This window comes from Octopus sinensis, linkage group LG5 (assembly GCF_006345805.1).
Source record: "Octopus sinensis linkage group LG5, ASM634580v1, whole genome shotgun sequence".
Lineage (NCBI taxonomy): Eukaryota > Metazoa > Mollusca > Cephalopoda > Octopoda > Octopodidae > Octopus > Octopus sinensis.
In genome coordinates, this window is record NC_043001.1 from 18,708,596 (window position 1) to 18,726,741 (window position 18,146).

Below are 18,146 nucleotides of genomic sequence, written 5' to 3' on the forward strand. Positions count from 1 at the left end.
GGAGAGATTCAGCGTGACACAGAGAGTGACAAGGCCGGCCCTTCGAAATACAACAGAAACAGGAAGTAAGAGTGAGAGAAAGTTGTGGTGAAAGAGTACAGCAGGGATCACGACCATCCCCTGCCGGAACCTCGTGGAGCTTTAAGTGTTTTCGCTCAATAAATACTCACAATGCCCGGTCTGAGAATCGAAACCGCGATCCTACGACCGCGAATCCGCTGCCCTAACCACTGGGCCATTGCGCCTCCACTAATCGTTGTTAATATTCCTTCGCCGACATTCACCACCAAAAGATACACACACACACATAACAATTCTACTTGTCATTATGTTACTTAGCCCTTCAGTGACGCTTTCAAGTGATTAGAGAAAACGAGGGAGAAAGAAAAGAGGAAGAGAGAAAAAGAGGATTAGGCGAAGAGTGAGATAGAAAGAGAGAGAAAGAGAAAGGAGAGAGAAGACAGAGAGAGAGAAGCGTCCATGACGAGTGGTAGGGGGAGCGTAATATTTATTTCATGGTTAAAAATGTTAGTTGAAGATAGTGATATAGAGGAGAGTTAGGAATATAATTTTAGAAGAGGGTTGACGTTTGGATGATGAGATTAAAGAATGGGAGAGGGAAGGAGAGGAGAGAAAAAGGGGTAGAGAGAAAAAGAGAGAGAGTGAGAGATTATGGTGGTAGTGGTGGTGATGGTGAGTGCATAGTGAAAAGTAATTTTTTTTAATTGAACTAAGTTTTTTTTATATCACTTGACGCATGCGCATCCCAAACTTGCTATTCACTTTAGAAAGAAACCAGATTCCCGTTCGCCTGTCATATGCAATGACTCTTTCACGCTTTTACTCGTTTCAGTCATTTGACTGCGGCCATGCACCGCCTTTTAGTTGAGCAAATCAACCCCAGGACTTATTCTTTGTAAGCCTAGTACTTATTCTATCAGTGTCTTTTGCCGAACTGCTAAGTTTCGGGGATGTAAACACACCAGCATCGGTTGTCAAGCGATGTTGGGGGGACAAACAGACACACAAACATATACACACACACTTACATACATATATATATATATATATATATATATATATATATATATATATATATATATACATATATATGACAAGCTTCTTTTAGTTTCCGTCTACCAAATCCACTCACAAAGCTTTGGTCGGCCCGAAGCTATGGTAGAAGACACTTGCCCGAGGTGCCACGCAGTGGGACTGAAACCGGAAACATGTGGTTCGTAAGCAAGCTACTTACCACACTGCCACTCCTACGTCTGTCAATAAATCACAAGGGTAGACATTTGATAAAGTGGAGCTGTTCTTGCCTGAACCCGTATTCGGTCATGGCCAGATTTATGTTGCATTCTCAAGGGTTCCCAAGTTATCTGATGTGAGAGTTAAAGTTATCAACACTGACACACAAGGGGAAAAAGAGGGAGAACTTTCACGGAGAACACAAATCTGCAAAGAAGTATTGGATTGAAAGGTATACGCAAATTGAAATATGTATTGGCTCTGACCCATCGTCTTGGCTTGTAAGTTACCAAGATGTGGTTTTTAGAGTACGCCATGTTGCATTAAACTTTTATCCCCGTGAATCAGCGACCCCTATATTTTAAATATGAAAAAAATTTTTAATAAAATTTTTGTTTTCTAGATATGAAATTGTGATCATGTAAATTATAAAATGTAATTTTTTTTCTGCGTGGAAGGTGTTTATAAGCCATTTAAGAAACACACAAAAACAGTTAGATTCACTTCAAAATTTAAATTTAATCTGTCAAAATATTTTCGTCGCTTTGAGACCGCAACCTGTTCACTGACAAAATTCCGTGCTGCATCTCTGAATTTTGTTAGTGAACAGGTCGCGGTCTCAAAGCGATGAAAATATTTTGACAAATTAAATTTAAATGTTGAAGTGAATCTAACGGTTTTTGTGTGTTTCTTAAATGGCTTATAAACACCTTCCACGCTGTAATTGTTTTCGTTCCAGCACACGATCTCAGATCAGGTCACTTGCTATGCAAGTAAATCTCCGTAATTTTTTTTCTGTTTATGGGGAAAATGGAAAAATATGAGTGAATATTTATTTTATGAGTGCTGCGTATTAAGTCTATAAAATTGTGCATAAAGTATATAAAATGTATATATATATATGAAGTGCATTAAGTAATCATCGTATTGCAGTTTATTTCACGTTTCAATGATTAGAAGATTTTAAAGACTCCGCCGGTTACGACGACGAGGGTCCTAGCTGATACGATCAACGGAACAGCTTGCTCGTGAAATTAACGTGCAAATGGCTGAGCATTCCACAGACACGTGTACCCTTAACGTAGTTCTCGGGGATAATCAGCGTGACACAGAGAGTGACAAGGCTGACCCTTTGAAATACAAGTACAACTCATTTTTGCCAGCTGAGTGGACTGGAGCAACGTGAAATAAAGTGTCTTGCTCAAGGACACAACGCGTCGCCGGGAATCGAACTCACAACCTTACGATCATGAGCCGAATGCCCTAACCACTAAGCCACGCGCTCTCACTGATTAGAAGATAAACGATAGGACACAACACAGGCTACGCTTTCAGTTTTTTTGGATAAAGTTTTCAGGAATAACCCAACAAGTTTACTATTACATTTTATAATTTACATGATCACAAGGGTTCCGCTAGTATATATAAATGTTTGTTTTTACGTCAGTTTTTATATTAAATAATTTAACATTAAGCTGAAAAATTCTTCACTACTTTTTAGTAGAGTAGAGTACATGTTTATTAGGGGGTGGTGGTGAACCCTGTTGTACTCTTTCGCCCCAACTTTCTCTCACTCTTTTTTCCTGTTTCTTGAGCAACGCTGCGATGGACTGGCGTCCTGTCCAGCTGGGGGGATGGGGGACACAAACTCCACAGAAACCGGGAAGTCGAGCCCATGTGACTGGCTAGGCTTGAAAAGGGCGAGCAAGGCATAAGAGAAAGAGAGAGAGAGACACACACACACACACTCGATAATGTAGTCTTAGATGCACTAAAACCAAGAGAACAATGTATATGGTGTAGGATGGAGGATGTAGCGATGATACAGGAAAACCACCGCAATTACAACTACCGTATAAACATCCGTCAAATATAGCTTGCTTCGATTTATTAATAATGGTTTGTAATTTAGACCCAAAGGTAGAAATTTTTGCGGGAGGGAATTAATCGATATTATCGATTCTGGTAATTGACAAGTATTTTATTTTATCGATCCCAGAGGGACGATAGGGTTAGGGTGTTGTACGCAAGGTCAGGGTTTCGATTCCCACACCGACTGTATGTTGCACTCTTAAGCGAAATATTTCTCCAGTTAATACTGGTTTCAAATTTTGGCACCAGGCCAACAATTTCAGGGGAGGAGATGTGTCTATTACATCAACTCCAGGGTTAAATTAGTAATTATTTTATCGACCCTGAAAGGATAAATGGCAAAATCGGAATCGGCGTAATTTGAACTCAGAACGTTAAGTCGAACGAAATGCCGCTAAGCATTTTGTCCAGCGCGCTAACAATTTTTTCTAGCTCGCCGCCTTTCCGATAGCTAATAATCATTTCTACTAAAGGTACCAGGCCTAAAATTTGGGGTGAGGGGACTAGTTGATTATATCAACCCCAGTTCACAACTGGTACTTAATTTATCGACCTCGAAATGATGAAAGGCAAAGTCGACCTCGGCGGAATTTGAACTCAGAACGTGAAGACGGAAATTCCGCTTAGCATTTCGCCCAGCGTGCTAACGATTCTGCCAGCTTGCCGCTTTTCCGCAAGTTAATAATAGCTTCAAATTTAGCTACAAGGGCAGCAATCTTGGGATGAGTGGATTACATCGACCCCAGTGTTCTATTGGTACTTATCGACCCTGAAAGGATGAAGGGCAAAGTTAACCTCGGCGGAATTCCGCTAGTTAATAATGCTTTCTGATAAAGGCAAAAGACCTGAAACTTGGTGAGAGGGGGCCAATCGATTAGATCAACCCCAGTACGCAACTGATACCTAATTTATCGATCCCGAAAGGATGAAAGGCAAAGTCGACCCCGGCGGAATTTGAACTCAGAACGTGAAGACAGACGAAATGCCGCTAAGCATTTTGCCCGGCGTGCCAACAATTCTTATTTCTTTACTCTCCACAAGGGGCTACACAGAGGGGACAAACAAGGACAGACAAACGAATTAAGTCGATTATATCAACCCCAGTGCGTAACTGGTACTTATTTAATCGAACCCGAAAGGATGAAAGGTAAAGACGACCTCGGCGGAATTTGAACTCAGAACATAAGACAGACGAAATTTCACTAAGCATTTCTCCCGGCGTGCTAACGATTCTGCCAGCTCGCCGTTATTCTGCTAGTTAATAATGGTTTCAAATTTTCTCACAAGGGCAGCAATCACGAGGGAGGGGATGAGTCGATTACATCAACCTCAGTGTTCAACTTGTACTTAATTTATCGACCCCGGAAGGATGAAAGGCAAAGTCAACCTCGGCGGAATTCCGCTAGTTAATAAATAATATTTTGATTTAGAAGATCGCACTAAAAGCCTAACCGTCCACCCGAGTTCAGTGTTGTTCATTGTTATGACTTTCAATTACTCGGGGTCGATAACATTGCACTGGATCCAATTCACTCAACCGTATCCCCACCCCTTCGGTACCCCATGTATGTCCTTGTGCCAGTATAAGAAATCGATACTGAATTTCTACTTAAGCTTATGGCAATATTTTGTTGATGACGACGAATATATCGATTATTTCATCGATCTTGAGAGAAATTCTGAATCGAAGTAAATAGTGTGTGACTAAACAGCCGGCTTCCGTGTAGTTTCTGTTAATTCATTCTTACGAGAGAGTGTTTCTGACCACTGCTGCCATCGCTACCTCTGTCGCCTCCGCCATAACTATCGCCACCTCTGCCACACTCGCCGCCGCCGCCGCCGCCGTCACATCCGTCACGACGACAGCCACCAACGCCGCCGTCACGACGACGGCGACGACGACGACGACCACCACCACCACTGTCACATCCGTCACGACGACAGCCACCACGACCACCACCAACGCCGCCACCACAATCACCGTCACAACGACAGCCACCACCACCACTACCACCGCCGCCACCACCACCACTACCACCGCCGCCACCACAACCACCGTCACAACGACAGCCACCACCACCACTACCACCGCCGCCACCACCACCACTACCACCGCCGCCACCACCACCACTACCACCGCCGCCACCACAACCACCGTCACAACGACAGCCACCACCACCACCGCCGCGACGACAACCACCACCACAACCACCACCACCACCACCGCCGCCGCCGCCACCACCACCACCACCACCACTACCACCACTACTACTACTACTACTACATATAAAGACACACACACACGTCTATGAAAGGCTTTCACACAGTTTCCGTCTACTGAATTCACTCGCAAAGCATTGGCCGGCCCGGAGCTATAGTAGAAAACACTTGTCTAAGGTCCGAGCAGTAGAACTGAACCGCAAACCAGGTGGTTTCAAGCGAGCTTCTTAACTATTGAACCATTCTTTTATATGCGTAAATTCTTTTATTCCTTTATTTGTTTCAGTCATTTGACTGCGGCCATGCTGGAGCACCACTTTTAGTCGAGCAAATCAACGCCAGGACTTATTCTTTGTAGGCCTAGTACTTTTTCTATCGTTGTCTTTTGCCAAACTAAGTCATGGGGACATAAACACACCAGCATCGGTTGTCAGCAACGTTTGGGGGGACAAACATAGACATACAAACATATACATATATATATATATATATATAGGTATATATGCATATATATATTTACGACGGGCTTCTTTCAGTTTCCGTCTACCAAATCCACTCACAAGGCTTTGGTCGGCTCGAGGCTGTAGTAGAATACACTTGCCCAAGGGGTCACGCAGTGGAACTGAACCCAGAACCATGTGGTTATGAAGCAAGTTTCTTACCACACAGCCACACCTGTGCCTCAAATATATTTTATATATGTTCGTATGTCATATTGAATGAAGAGTTAGTATTCTCGTACCTTCACGAATACAAACTTACCTAAATTTACCAGTATGGCTGTTATTTGAATCGATCGGTTAGTGTTGACGTTTTAAATGCAAGGAATACGAAAAGAACTTGTTTGTTCCTTCTCGAGGTATGTCTGGCTCATAAGGGTCAGTTTCTCCTGTTTCATTGGCGTGTAGGTTTCTCACCTGGATAGGACGCCGGTCCGTCGCAGGTGAGCTGCTAGACAAAGGAGGAAAGTGTGAGAGAAAGTTGTGGCAAAAGAGTCAGCAGAAGTTCACCATTACCATCTGCCGGAGCCGCGTGGAACTTAGGTATTTCGCTCATAAACACACACTCATACATCGTCCGGTCTGACATTCGAACCCGCGATCTCTCGCCTGTGAGTCCGCTACTCTAACCACTAGGCCATGTGCTTCCATACAGTGAAAAAATAAACTTAACTAAAATGAATTCTTTTCTACTCTAGGCACAAGGCCCAAAATTTTTGGAGGAGGAGGCAAGTCGATTAGATCGACCCCAGTATGTAACTTGTACTTTATCGACCTCGAAAGGATGAAAGGCAAAGTTGACCACGGCGGAATTTGAACTCAGAACGTAACGGCAGACGAAATACCTACTTCTTTACTACCCACAAGGGGCTAAACATAAAGGGGACAAACAAGGACAGACAAACGGATTAAGTCGATTATATCGAACCCAGTGCGTAACTGGTACTTATTTAATCGACCCCGAAAGGATGAAAGGCGAAGTCGACCTCGGCGGAATTTGAGCTCAGAACGTAACGGCAGACGAAATGCCGCTAAGCATTTCGCCCGGCGTGCTAACGTTTCTGCCAGCTCGCTGCCTTAAACTTAACCAAAACTAATTACGTGGTGAAGAATCATACACGCGTACACACAAACACACGCAAAGATGGCGAGTCAATGGCTAATATTTTATTCATTTCGATGAATTAGCTTTTTAATGCACTCTTCATTAAATATGTTAATACTGACTAAACAACTGTTTTTCAAGCGGAAAGTGTCTAAATTATTTAGAATCTTATTTAAAGCCAGCTTAAAATAAAATAAAAGCAACAACAATATAACGATGAGTGTTGGGTTTGGTTCAAGTAGTTTTATGTTACATGATTTGGCATTTCACTTCTCCGTGTTCAATTTATCCTGAGCCAACCTCATAATTTTTCAGGCCTTATAAAGTAATTATCAGCTTATTATCTGAAGTCAATCAAATATTTGTCCGATTACTCACACATAAATCCCATCGAACAGTTGAGTGAGTGTCCACATGCTAATTTAACCTGCTAAAAATAATAGTCAAATCTTCATCTAATAATCCTTTCTTCTATAAGCACAAAGCCTGTAATTTTGGGGGAGGGAGATAGTCGATCACATCGAACCCAGTACTTGACAGTCCCAATGCGTGGTACCTTAGGCAAGTGTCTTCTACTAAATCCTCGGGCCGGCCAAAGCCTTGTGAGTGGATTTGGTAAACGGAAACTGAAAAAAGCCCGTCGTATACATGTATATGTATATACGTGTGTGTGTGTTTGTGTGTCTGTGTTTGTCCCCCCAACATCGCTTGACAACTGATGGTGGTATATTTACGTCCCCGTAACTTAGCGGTTCGGCAAAAGGGACCGATAGAATAAGTACTAGGCTTACAAAGAATAAGTCCTGGGGTCGATTTGCTCGATTAAAGACGGTGCTCCAGCATGGCCGCAGTCAAATGACTGAAACAAGTAAAAGAGAGTAAAAGAGTGTACCGTTTCGTAAAGGATGCATTTTATATTGTAGCTTTAGATTCAGGGTCTCAAATTCGCTGCCCAAAGGCCGCATATGGTTCGAATGCTACTTTTCTATGGTCCACGGCAGAACCATTTTCGTGACGAATATTTTCCTAAAACTTGGTAATTTGTCCCTCACCACTTCTATACTCTTGCAACAACAGTATTAAGCTTGGCCGGGAAACAATGCAGAGAGACGGTCAATCACTTTTAAAGTCATCCAGTATCTGACGATGTTTCTTCTCAGGGAAAGCTAGAATGTTCTTTTAATATTTCAGTCGCTTTATTGCTTCTCAGTCATATGGCTAAGATCAAGGTCTAATATCAACTCTTAACAGTTTAAATATCAAGATCAAACGCTGAAAATTAAAAATATGTATCCAAGTTTATATACATTTCAAAAACATTCTTAACAAGAACGTTAAATAAATCTGAAATTCTGGCTCATATGCATACGATTAAATCGGCTTTTAAAGACCTACTTAGATGGTAGACAACTCACACAACAGAGCATGAAGAGCTTCTGATTTCGTAATGTGAAACAACAAAACGGCAGCAATAAAAAAAGAACAACATGAAACTTAATATTTAGTGTAGCTAATCTTAATCGCATTTAAGAATTATATCGGAAATATCGTACGACATTGAATCTCAATTTTCTTGAGGAAATTTTGAATTTCACCTTCCTATTTCCCTTCCTGTAAGTCCAAATATTAATGCTTTTGTTGTAAGAAATCATTCACACACTTTTTTTTATAGCTTCAAAGGATTAAGAAATATTATGAAGACCAGACACATCTTTTAATAATCCATTGCTACAACTTTACAGATGTGAAATAGAGTAGTTCAAATAATCAATTGTGGCTTGAAATGCCTACGATGGTATTAATTTTGTTTTATATAAAAATATAAATCTAATTTACATTTCTAGAAAATACAAAAATGTATGGAAGCACTCCGTCGGTTACGACAATGAGGGTTCCGGTTGATCCGATCAACGGAACAGCCTGCCCGTGAAATTAACGTGTAAGTGGCTGAGCACTCCACAGACACGTGTACCCTTAACGTAGTTCTCGGGGATATTCAGCGTGACACAGAGAGTGACAAGGCCGGCCCCTTGAAATACAGGTACAACAGAAACAGGAAGTAAGAGTGAGAGAAAGTTTGTGGTGAAAGAGTACAGCAGGGATCACCACCCCCTGCCGGAGCCTCGTGGAGCTTTTAGGTGTTTTCGCTCAATAAACACTCACAACGCCCGGTCTGGGAATCGAAACCGCGATCCTATGACCGCGAGTCCGCTGCCCTAACCACTGGGCCATTGCGCCTCCACAAGCGACAATGAATATAAGGCAAAGATCACTCTCCGTGGGTGGTCGCTTGACTGGCCAGAAAAAACAGCTAAATCTCCATCATATTAAACTCTTTTGTCTTGAATTTGGAGCGATACCTTGACTAATGTGGTTCAAATTACGAAATGCCACAGAGAAGTACTGGGATGATTTTGTCCACAGGTCTTCTAAGTCGATTTTTATCCAGAATAAATAACAACAACAACAACAAAAGCATCAGAAGAATAAATTTAGAATTAACTTACCAATTCCAATCTCCACCGGTGTACCGATTTTATTTTTGGTCCGGAAAAAGTTCTTATCTGCTATAAAAGCTACGCCGATAAGTATCGGAAATAAAGTAAAAGTAATCACAGCCTCCCAGACTTTCACGAGATCCTTCGAACTGGCAAGCAGAACAATTGCTAACCATATATAGGCAAACATATTAAAACAGGAAGTCACACCGAATACGTTTACACTTTTGATTTTGCGAATTTCCCCAGTTGGAATCGAAATCATACATACAGAAGTAATAACCAATAAATTGAAGGCAGCAGAGCCGACAATAGTTGCTGGGCCAAGTTCACCGGGTTCGAACTTATTTCCTATAGTCTCAATGACCGACAATAAAATTTCTGGTGCACTCGTCCCCAGAGCCATTAAGCTCAAATTGGCTACTGTATCATTCCATACTTTCACTTCTATTTCACGAAAACCATCTTTGTCTTTAGGATCAGAAATTCGAATCTTCCTGGTTTTACTGGTGATTCGTTCAATTGAGCACATGAAAACATCAGATATGATTGCTACTCCTAGAAAGCACCATATCATGGCCAAAAGGTAAAGGAAGGCGCGAAAATTTACGTTCCAGTGGTCCTCTATAAGTATTGGTAATACAAGCCCTCTGCATTCTTTCACTGAAAGAGGAAAAGAAATGAAATTCAATTAAAATTAAACAGGAATAATCATTCATTTAACATGTTTCAAAATGAACGTCTAAAATTTTATAAGTTATTCTCGTAAATACAAAATTCTTTACAAGGTAAGAAATGTTCGCCAAACATTTGAATCTTCAACAGAAATTTTTGGCGTCTTTCCCATTTCAATAAGTGTCACAATAAATTGGAAACCAAACCTAAGATGCATACGTACTATAGAAGTATTTCCAACAGAGTTTTTATTATTTACTTGGCAAAGAAATTGAATGTATGTAACTCACAGTTGGTTCAAAATTTTAAGAGATTTGGTAAACAACTACAATACTGATAATTTTGAGTTATCTAAAGACGTTAAAAACACGCAGCAAAACTGATCAGAAATAGAATGGTCTACAGCAAATCAACAAGTTTTATTGCAAACTAGCAGTATCGCCCGGCGTTGCTCGGGTTTGTCAGGGAAATAACTATAAAGCATTTTTAGAGAGTTATAGCTAAAAAATAGCAAAAAAATGGAAAAAAAATGATGGTAAATTTTTTTAGAGTTAAAAAGGTCGAGTTGCGTCCCCTAGACAGTCTGTGGTTTGTCTTTCTGATTCTCGACCCCATGTCGAATTTATCGATTTTTTTCAGAACTGGGGGAACTTTTCAAAATTTTCGCTGCGTTAGTTTTGAATTATGACATTGGGCTATGTGTGTGTCAAGTTTCATCAGAATCGGTTGAAAGCCGTGGTCAGGGTGAGGGTACAACCTGACAGACACACAGACACACAGACAGACAAACTGCCGTTTATATAGAGAGAGATGACATAACACAAGCAAATCTAAAGATACAATCATCGACGATGCAAAAGTGCCTCATGACAATTGTGTATGAACTTGATTTTAGTTCGAGTGACTTGTAAGTGAAGTATTTTCAACAGTATAGTCAGTCTTTAGCTATATATTGGGTTGTCCGGAAAGTTCGTACCGATTTATGGTAGCTTACCTTTCGACTTATTTTAGAAGATAAGATATTTTTTGACTACACCTCCATTTAGAGCACAGTTTATGCTATCTTTTCGTGGAAGAAGGTTTATGTTCCTAATAACCTGCATTAATTCTGTAACCCTTTATAATAGAAGATAAGAAAGTTCATTTTCGGCACTTGATGCTTTGGGAACCAGGCAAAAATTGCTGCAGCTCGGCTGGGATGTGTTACCCCACCTTCCATATTCACCAGATATTGCTCCTTCAGATTTCCACTCATTCAGGTCTCTACAGAATAGTCTTAATGGTAAAAATTTAAATTCCTTGGATGACGTAAAAAGAGACCTTGATGAATTGTTTGCCATGAAACCACCTCGATTCTGGGAAGAGGGTATTTTCAAGTTAAAGGATAGATGGAGACGCATTGTGCAACAAAATGGTTCATATTCGGTTAATGAAAAATGTAATGCCAAGTATTTATTGCCCTTTTTCTTTCCCAATATATAGATACAATTAGTTCATACCACTACATGACTTCAGGAAGCACAGCATCTCTTATTTCTCCAAAACTAACATTGCTGGGGTCAGATACTGAACCCCAGACTTTCTGTGCTAGGTGATCACATGATTAACCCCTATATGTTTCACTTGTACACTGAAAACTATCTCTGAAAAATGTATGTCATTCTTATTGTTAAACCTATTATATTTTGACCAGTTGGTTACAAAAGGAAGAGGTAGTGCACATGATAATCATGACATTCGGAAAAGCAGTGGTTGGAAAAAGTTTGTTGCTCACACTTTTGAGCAACGAACGTTTTCCAGCCATCGCCTTTTCGAATGTCCTGAAGAAGGTATCTTTATATAACTACATTCTTTGAGTACACACACACACACACACACACACACACACACACACATACACACACACACACACACACACACACACACACACACACAGCTCCACACAAACCTTCTGTACACCATATTTCGTTCCTCGAGCCCACATCAGGTAATTTATTTCGAAGTGATTACTATTAACAGCAAATAATAGTGCCCGCTAATTTCTCAACTGTTAAGTTGGTGTCTGGATCCGCCTTCTTTTCTAATTTCCTTCACGTCCGCACAGGGGTCAATGTAGAAACCTTTACTTAGTTGCTCTACCTGTTAAAACACAAACCATGTCTCCTTCAATTTACATCAAATCATTTTAAAAAGAGAGATAAACATATGATAGTGTAGTCCTAGATAGCCAATGTACCTTGAAATTGACGAAGTGAACAAAGCTGAAACACTTCTGATTACTGACCTGCTTAGTGAGAGTTGATATGAGACAGGCACAAGTAACCATAGCAACAACAATGAAGATTCGAAAAAAAAAAAACAAAAAAAAAACTGATGCTGTCACTATAGAAAGCACGAGTGTAGTGATCCATAGCAAAGTACAGCTGAAATATCTGGCACAAAGCACTTGACTCTAAGAGAAGCATACCTATTTCTTTACTACCCACAAGGGGCTAAACACAGAGAGGACAAACAAGGACAGACAAACGGATTAAGTCGATTATATTGACCCCAGTGCGTAACTGGTACTTAATTTATCGACCCCGAAAGGATGAAAGGCAAAGTCGACCTCGGCGGAATTTGAACTCAGAACGTAGCGGCAGACGAAATACCTATTTCTTTACTACCCACAAGGGGCTAAACACAGAAGGGACAAACAAAGACAGACACACGGATTAAGTCGATTACATCGACCCCAGTATGTAACTGGTACTTAATTTATCGACCCCGAAAGGCAAAGTCGACCTCGGCGGAATTTGAACTCAGAACGTAACGGCAGACGTAATACTGCTTCGCATTTCGCCCGGCGTGCTAACGTTTCTGCCAGCTCACCGCCTTTAAGAGAAGCATACCATTCGATTCATTTGTCAAACCTCCCCCAGCCCAGTAAAACACTATATCCACGAGCACACCCTTGTGTGTGTATATATTTGTGTGTCTGTGTTTGTCCCCCCAATATCACTTGACAACCGATGCTGGTGTGTTTACGTCCCCGTAACTTAGCGGTTCGGCAAAAGAGACCGATAGAATAAGTACTAGGCTTACAAAGAATAAGTCCTGGGGTCGATTTGTTCGACTAAAGGCAGTGCTCTAGCATGGCCGCAGTCAAATGACTGAAACAAGTAAAAGAGTAGAGAGAGAGAGAGAGAGAGAGAGAGAGAGAGAGAGAGAGAGAGAGAGAGAGAGAGAGAGAAGTATGGCTACTTCCAGTCGAGGTTGACCGTAAAGAAACTCCGCCTAGCTGGTATGGGGAATGCTCATAGCTATTGGAATAGCGAAAAACAGAGACGAGCTATTGCTCATAAAGTGGAAAAAGTAGGAGTATGTTGCGTGTTACGGAGCACGAGAGAGTAGCTTAGATAGAAGTCAAAAAGAAAGAAGGGCAGTGAGTTGGTTTCAACTGCTGACATGCCAGCTGGCGTTAGTTACAGTACAGGGCCGAAATGCCCAATGGTCGTTGGAAATGTCTGATTAAATCAACCACAACTTGTGAAGGCTACATTCAGCAAGGGCAAATGAATGAAAAACGGCTTATTGTAGATGTAAACATTCTCTGAGAACGCTTTTGAAAAGAACTTATTAAAGCATCTGTTTGTAACAAATATCTTAATTTATGTTCAATACTCCATCAGTTTACAACACCTCTCAAGTTGGCTTTTAGTTATTTTTTTGATATTTCAACCAAGTTCGAAGGTTGTTAACAGGTTTTTAAAAAAAAACTACTGTTGTTATAACAGATAAAAAAAAATGTCATGAAATACGACGAACATCAAAGAATAGTGGATGTACAATCATAAGATCACAAATCAAATATTATTTCATTGATATATCAATCAGATTTCAAATATATGCGATATCACGGGATTATAAAAAAAAAACATAAAATGTTTTGATAACTATATATATTTTTCCAGTATAAACATTTTGTAAAATAAATAATATATTTAAGTATATCTTATATCGAGACGAATATTTTTGTTTAACATATGACGATATGAATACTGTTTCAAATATTAGAATATTTTTTAGTGTATTTCACATTTATTCTCATAGTTTTATATTGAAAAGTATTATGGTATAAATATTTTCTCAAATGAATACTGTCTTTCCAATCACGCGGCATAAAGAGTGTTTCATATTCAGTGACATAATTCTATTCTCAAAAGTAAACGACTGCAGCTTTTTAGTTAATATTTTATGCCTTTCTAAATAATCAGTCTTATTACACTAAAAGCCTATTATATTATATTCATGACATAGAAGCATATATAATCCTCCAGCAACATAGTCGACGATGGTCTCCTTTTTTATGACCATATACGGCATTTTTTTTTGTCGATTTAGATTGCTGAAGGCAAACAGCAAACATATCTTGAAATCTTCTCTGACACACCAAATATCTGGTAATGTGGTTCAATTTGTTTGATCTAAAGTTTTCTCTATTTTCTGCTTATTTAAATTATATATGTATATGTGTGTGGAGGCGCAATGGCCCAGTGGTTAGGGCTTCGGACTCGCGATCGTAGGATCGCGGTTTCGATTCCCAGACCGGGCGTTGTCAGTGTTTATTGAGCGAAAACACCTAAAGCTCCACGAGGCTCCGGCAGGGGATGGTGCTGATCCCTGCTGTACTCTTTCACCACAACTTTCTCTCACTCTTACTTCCTGTTTCTGTTGTACCTGTATTTCAAAGGGCCGGCCTTGTCACTCTCTGTGTCACGCTGAATATCCCCGAGAACTACGTTAAGGGTACACGTGTCTGTGGAGTGCTCAGCCACTTACACGTTAATTTCACGAGCAGGCTGTTCCGTTGATTCGGATCAACCGGAACCCTCGTCGTCGTAACCGACGGAGTGCTTCCATCTGGCAATTTAAATGAATATAATGATTAATCGATCACACGCCATCAGAAGTCAGCCAGTTTACACGCCCCACACACATACACACATATACACACATATATACGCCTGTGAGTATATACATAAGTACATGTATGTGCGTAAGTATATACGTGTAACATTACACACACACACACACACACACATATATATGGAGGCACATGGCCTCGTGGTTAGAGCAGCAGACTCGCGGTCGAAGGATCGCGGGTTCGAATCTCAAACCGGGCGATGAACCAGACAGATTAAATTTGGTCTGTCTTGACTATAACTAAACATATTCACCCAACGGCGTCGACCCTCGTTTTAGACACAAAATATACTGTCACGTGAAACGGACGTAGCGGGAAACGTACAAAAGGTAAAAAACTCAATCATGTGTTCATTCTCTACTTGAAGCACTCCGTCGGTTACGACGACGAGGGTTCCGGTTGATCCGAATCAACGGAACAGCCTGCTCGTGAAATTAACGTGCAAGTGGCTGAGCACTCCACAGACACGTGTACCCTTAACGTAGTTACAGAGAGTGACAAGGCCGGCCCTTTGAAATACAGGTACAACAGAAACAGGAAGTAAGAGTGAGAGAAAGTTGTGGTGAAAGAGTACAGCAGCAGGGATCACCACCATCCCCTGCCGGAGCCTCGTGGAGCTTTAGGTGTTTTCGCTCAATAAACACTCACAAGCCAGGTCTGGGAATCGAAACCGCGATCCTATGACCGCGAGTCCGCTGTCCTAACCACTGGGCCATTGCGCCTCCACTCATTCTCTACAAGCACTTGGCAGAAAACATTCATAGTATTGATTGTTTGAACTTGTTCAGTCAACCGTGTCAGCATTAGCTTACGACGCCAAACATTGTCATTTGATACTAACACACTGACGTAGCGGGGAACCTACAAATATTTCTAAGACCAGTCATGTGACTATCCTTTGCCAATCAAATCCTATTCAAAACATATGCTAATTTGAGCCATGAACTCCCTATAAAAACAGGGCAAACATCAAACACTTGTCGCAAGCAAGGCGGTTGCGACATAAGCCACGTGTTTCCATTTGAACATTTTGAAAATCAGTGTAAACTGTGAAATCGGTTAAAGCTTCGAATATTTTAATCAAATACATGCATACATGTATGTATGTATGTATGTATGTATGTATGTATGTATGTATGTATGTATGTATGTATGTATGTATCTATCTATCTATCTATCTGAGCCAATATGAAGTGAAGAATCAATAAATATATTTCACAATACCAAATTTATTTGGTATTTACGAGGAAAAGGTTGACAGTGACCACAGAATACACTTTTAGCACACTTCCTTTGCAACCACAAGAAGCATTTACATACATACATACATACATACATACATACATACATACATACACACATATATATACACACATATATATATATATATATTATATATATATATATATATATGTAATAGTAGAAATTATTATTATTAAAGAATATTATTAAATAGTATCAATTTCAACCAGTAGTCAGCATACGTAAAAAACGTCCGAGGACCGTGAATTCTGTTTAAATATAAACAACAAGAGAGACCACAATATGGATCCCTTGTATGCTAAAAATAGACGTCAAACTGTCTTACCACGAAATCTGTTTTCTCAAATTAGCAAGACGCTAGATGTTTACGAGCTAGACAAATGAAAAGAAATGAACATAGTACTAAGTTGTATGTTTATTCTTTTCATTTGTCTAGCTCGTAAACATCTAGCGTCTTGCTAATTTGAGAAAACAGATTTCGTAGTAAGACAGTTTGACGTCTATTTTTAGCATACAAGGGATCCACGTAGTGATCTCTCTTATTGTTTATATATATATATATATATATATATATATATGGACTGGCCTTGTACATACGTGCATATATGGACTGGTCTTGTACATACATGCATATATGGACTGGTCTTGTACATACGTACATATATATGTATGTATGGACGTTCGTATATGTAAGTATAACGTATGTTCTGTATATATATATATTTGTATTTATGTGCCCATCTGATATATTCAACTGACGAAGGCAGAGCTTATTTGAAGCAAAGCTAGAAATCCAGGATCTAGAATTATCCAGTAAAATCTTTTTTTGCTAGTTTATTTTGTCTCTCTGTCTCATCTCATGGCACGATATGAACATTTAAGGTGGTTTTTAGAGTCAGGGTTTTGACTGCTATTTCGGCATGGTGGTGTCTCTCAGATACCCTTATTTATAGTTGTAAGCAATTATTACCTTTGTAATGTATTTATTCCCATGCTGGCCACTTGATAATATCGATATTATCCTTATATATATATATATATATATATATATATATATATATATATATGTTTATACCTTTACATGTATATCAAAGCAGTGAAGTGGAAGATTAACTAGAGCGTCGGATAAAATCTCTTACTGTATTTCGCTTCTGTAAGTTTTAGTTTCGAACCCTGCTGAAGTAAACTTTATCAGTCATACTCACGGTCAGTAGAACATCAATTCCTACTAATTCTCTCTGTTCGGATTATGCCGTAATTCAGACATCCTATCCTCTTACAAAGCGTTACAATGCTTCAGTGTGAGAATATAAAGGATACGTGTGTGTATATAATACTCATCTACATCGATTTTCATTTTAATCTCAAGAGTGACAATTCACTGAATCTTACAAGTGAATTCTCATCGTAGAAAGATAAGAAAAATTCAACAAACACAAACTTATATATGTATATACTTGTATATGAAAGTTTGTGTACAATACATACAAATATATTAAATTAACCTATTTCTCCGCAAACTGAAAATATTATAAATAACCTCAATTAAATTTCAGCTCTTATTGGTATCTTATCATTGGAGAAAATTCTAGGGAAACTAGCAGCCAATCCGTATTTATACATAGCAAACAATAGCAAGTTTAGTAGCCTCAGAGAATTGGCTACTAATTCGTGTAGTATAATAAGTGCTTAGCACTATATGAGAGTTCATAAATATATATATATATTCGCACACATACACACACAGAGGCCATACAATCGATTTTTCAAACATCGTCCAGCTATCGACATTC

The 18,146-nt window shown here is 39.7% G+C and overlaps 1 protein-coding gene across 1 annotated transcript in view; it reads right to left on the reverse strand.

Annotated features, from left to right (window-relative positions):
• Nucleotides 1-18,146, reverse strand: part of LOC115211727 (sodium/calcium exchanger 3-like) — a 360,402-nt gene that overhangs the window by 187,728 nt on the left and 154,528 nt on the right. Inside the window, exon 2 of the mRNA XM_036503191.1 lies at nucleotides 9,459-10,112. Within this exon, the coding sequence (XP_036359084.1) occupies nucleotides 9,459-10,112 (654 nt within the window). The remainder of the gene's footprint in view (nucleotides 1-9,458; nucleotides 10,113-18,146) is intronic.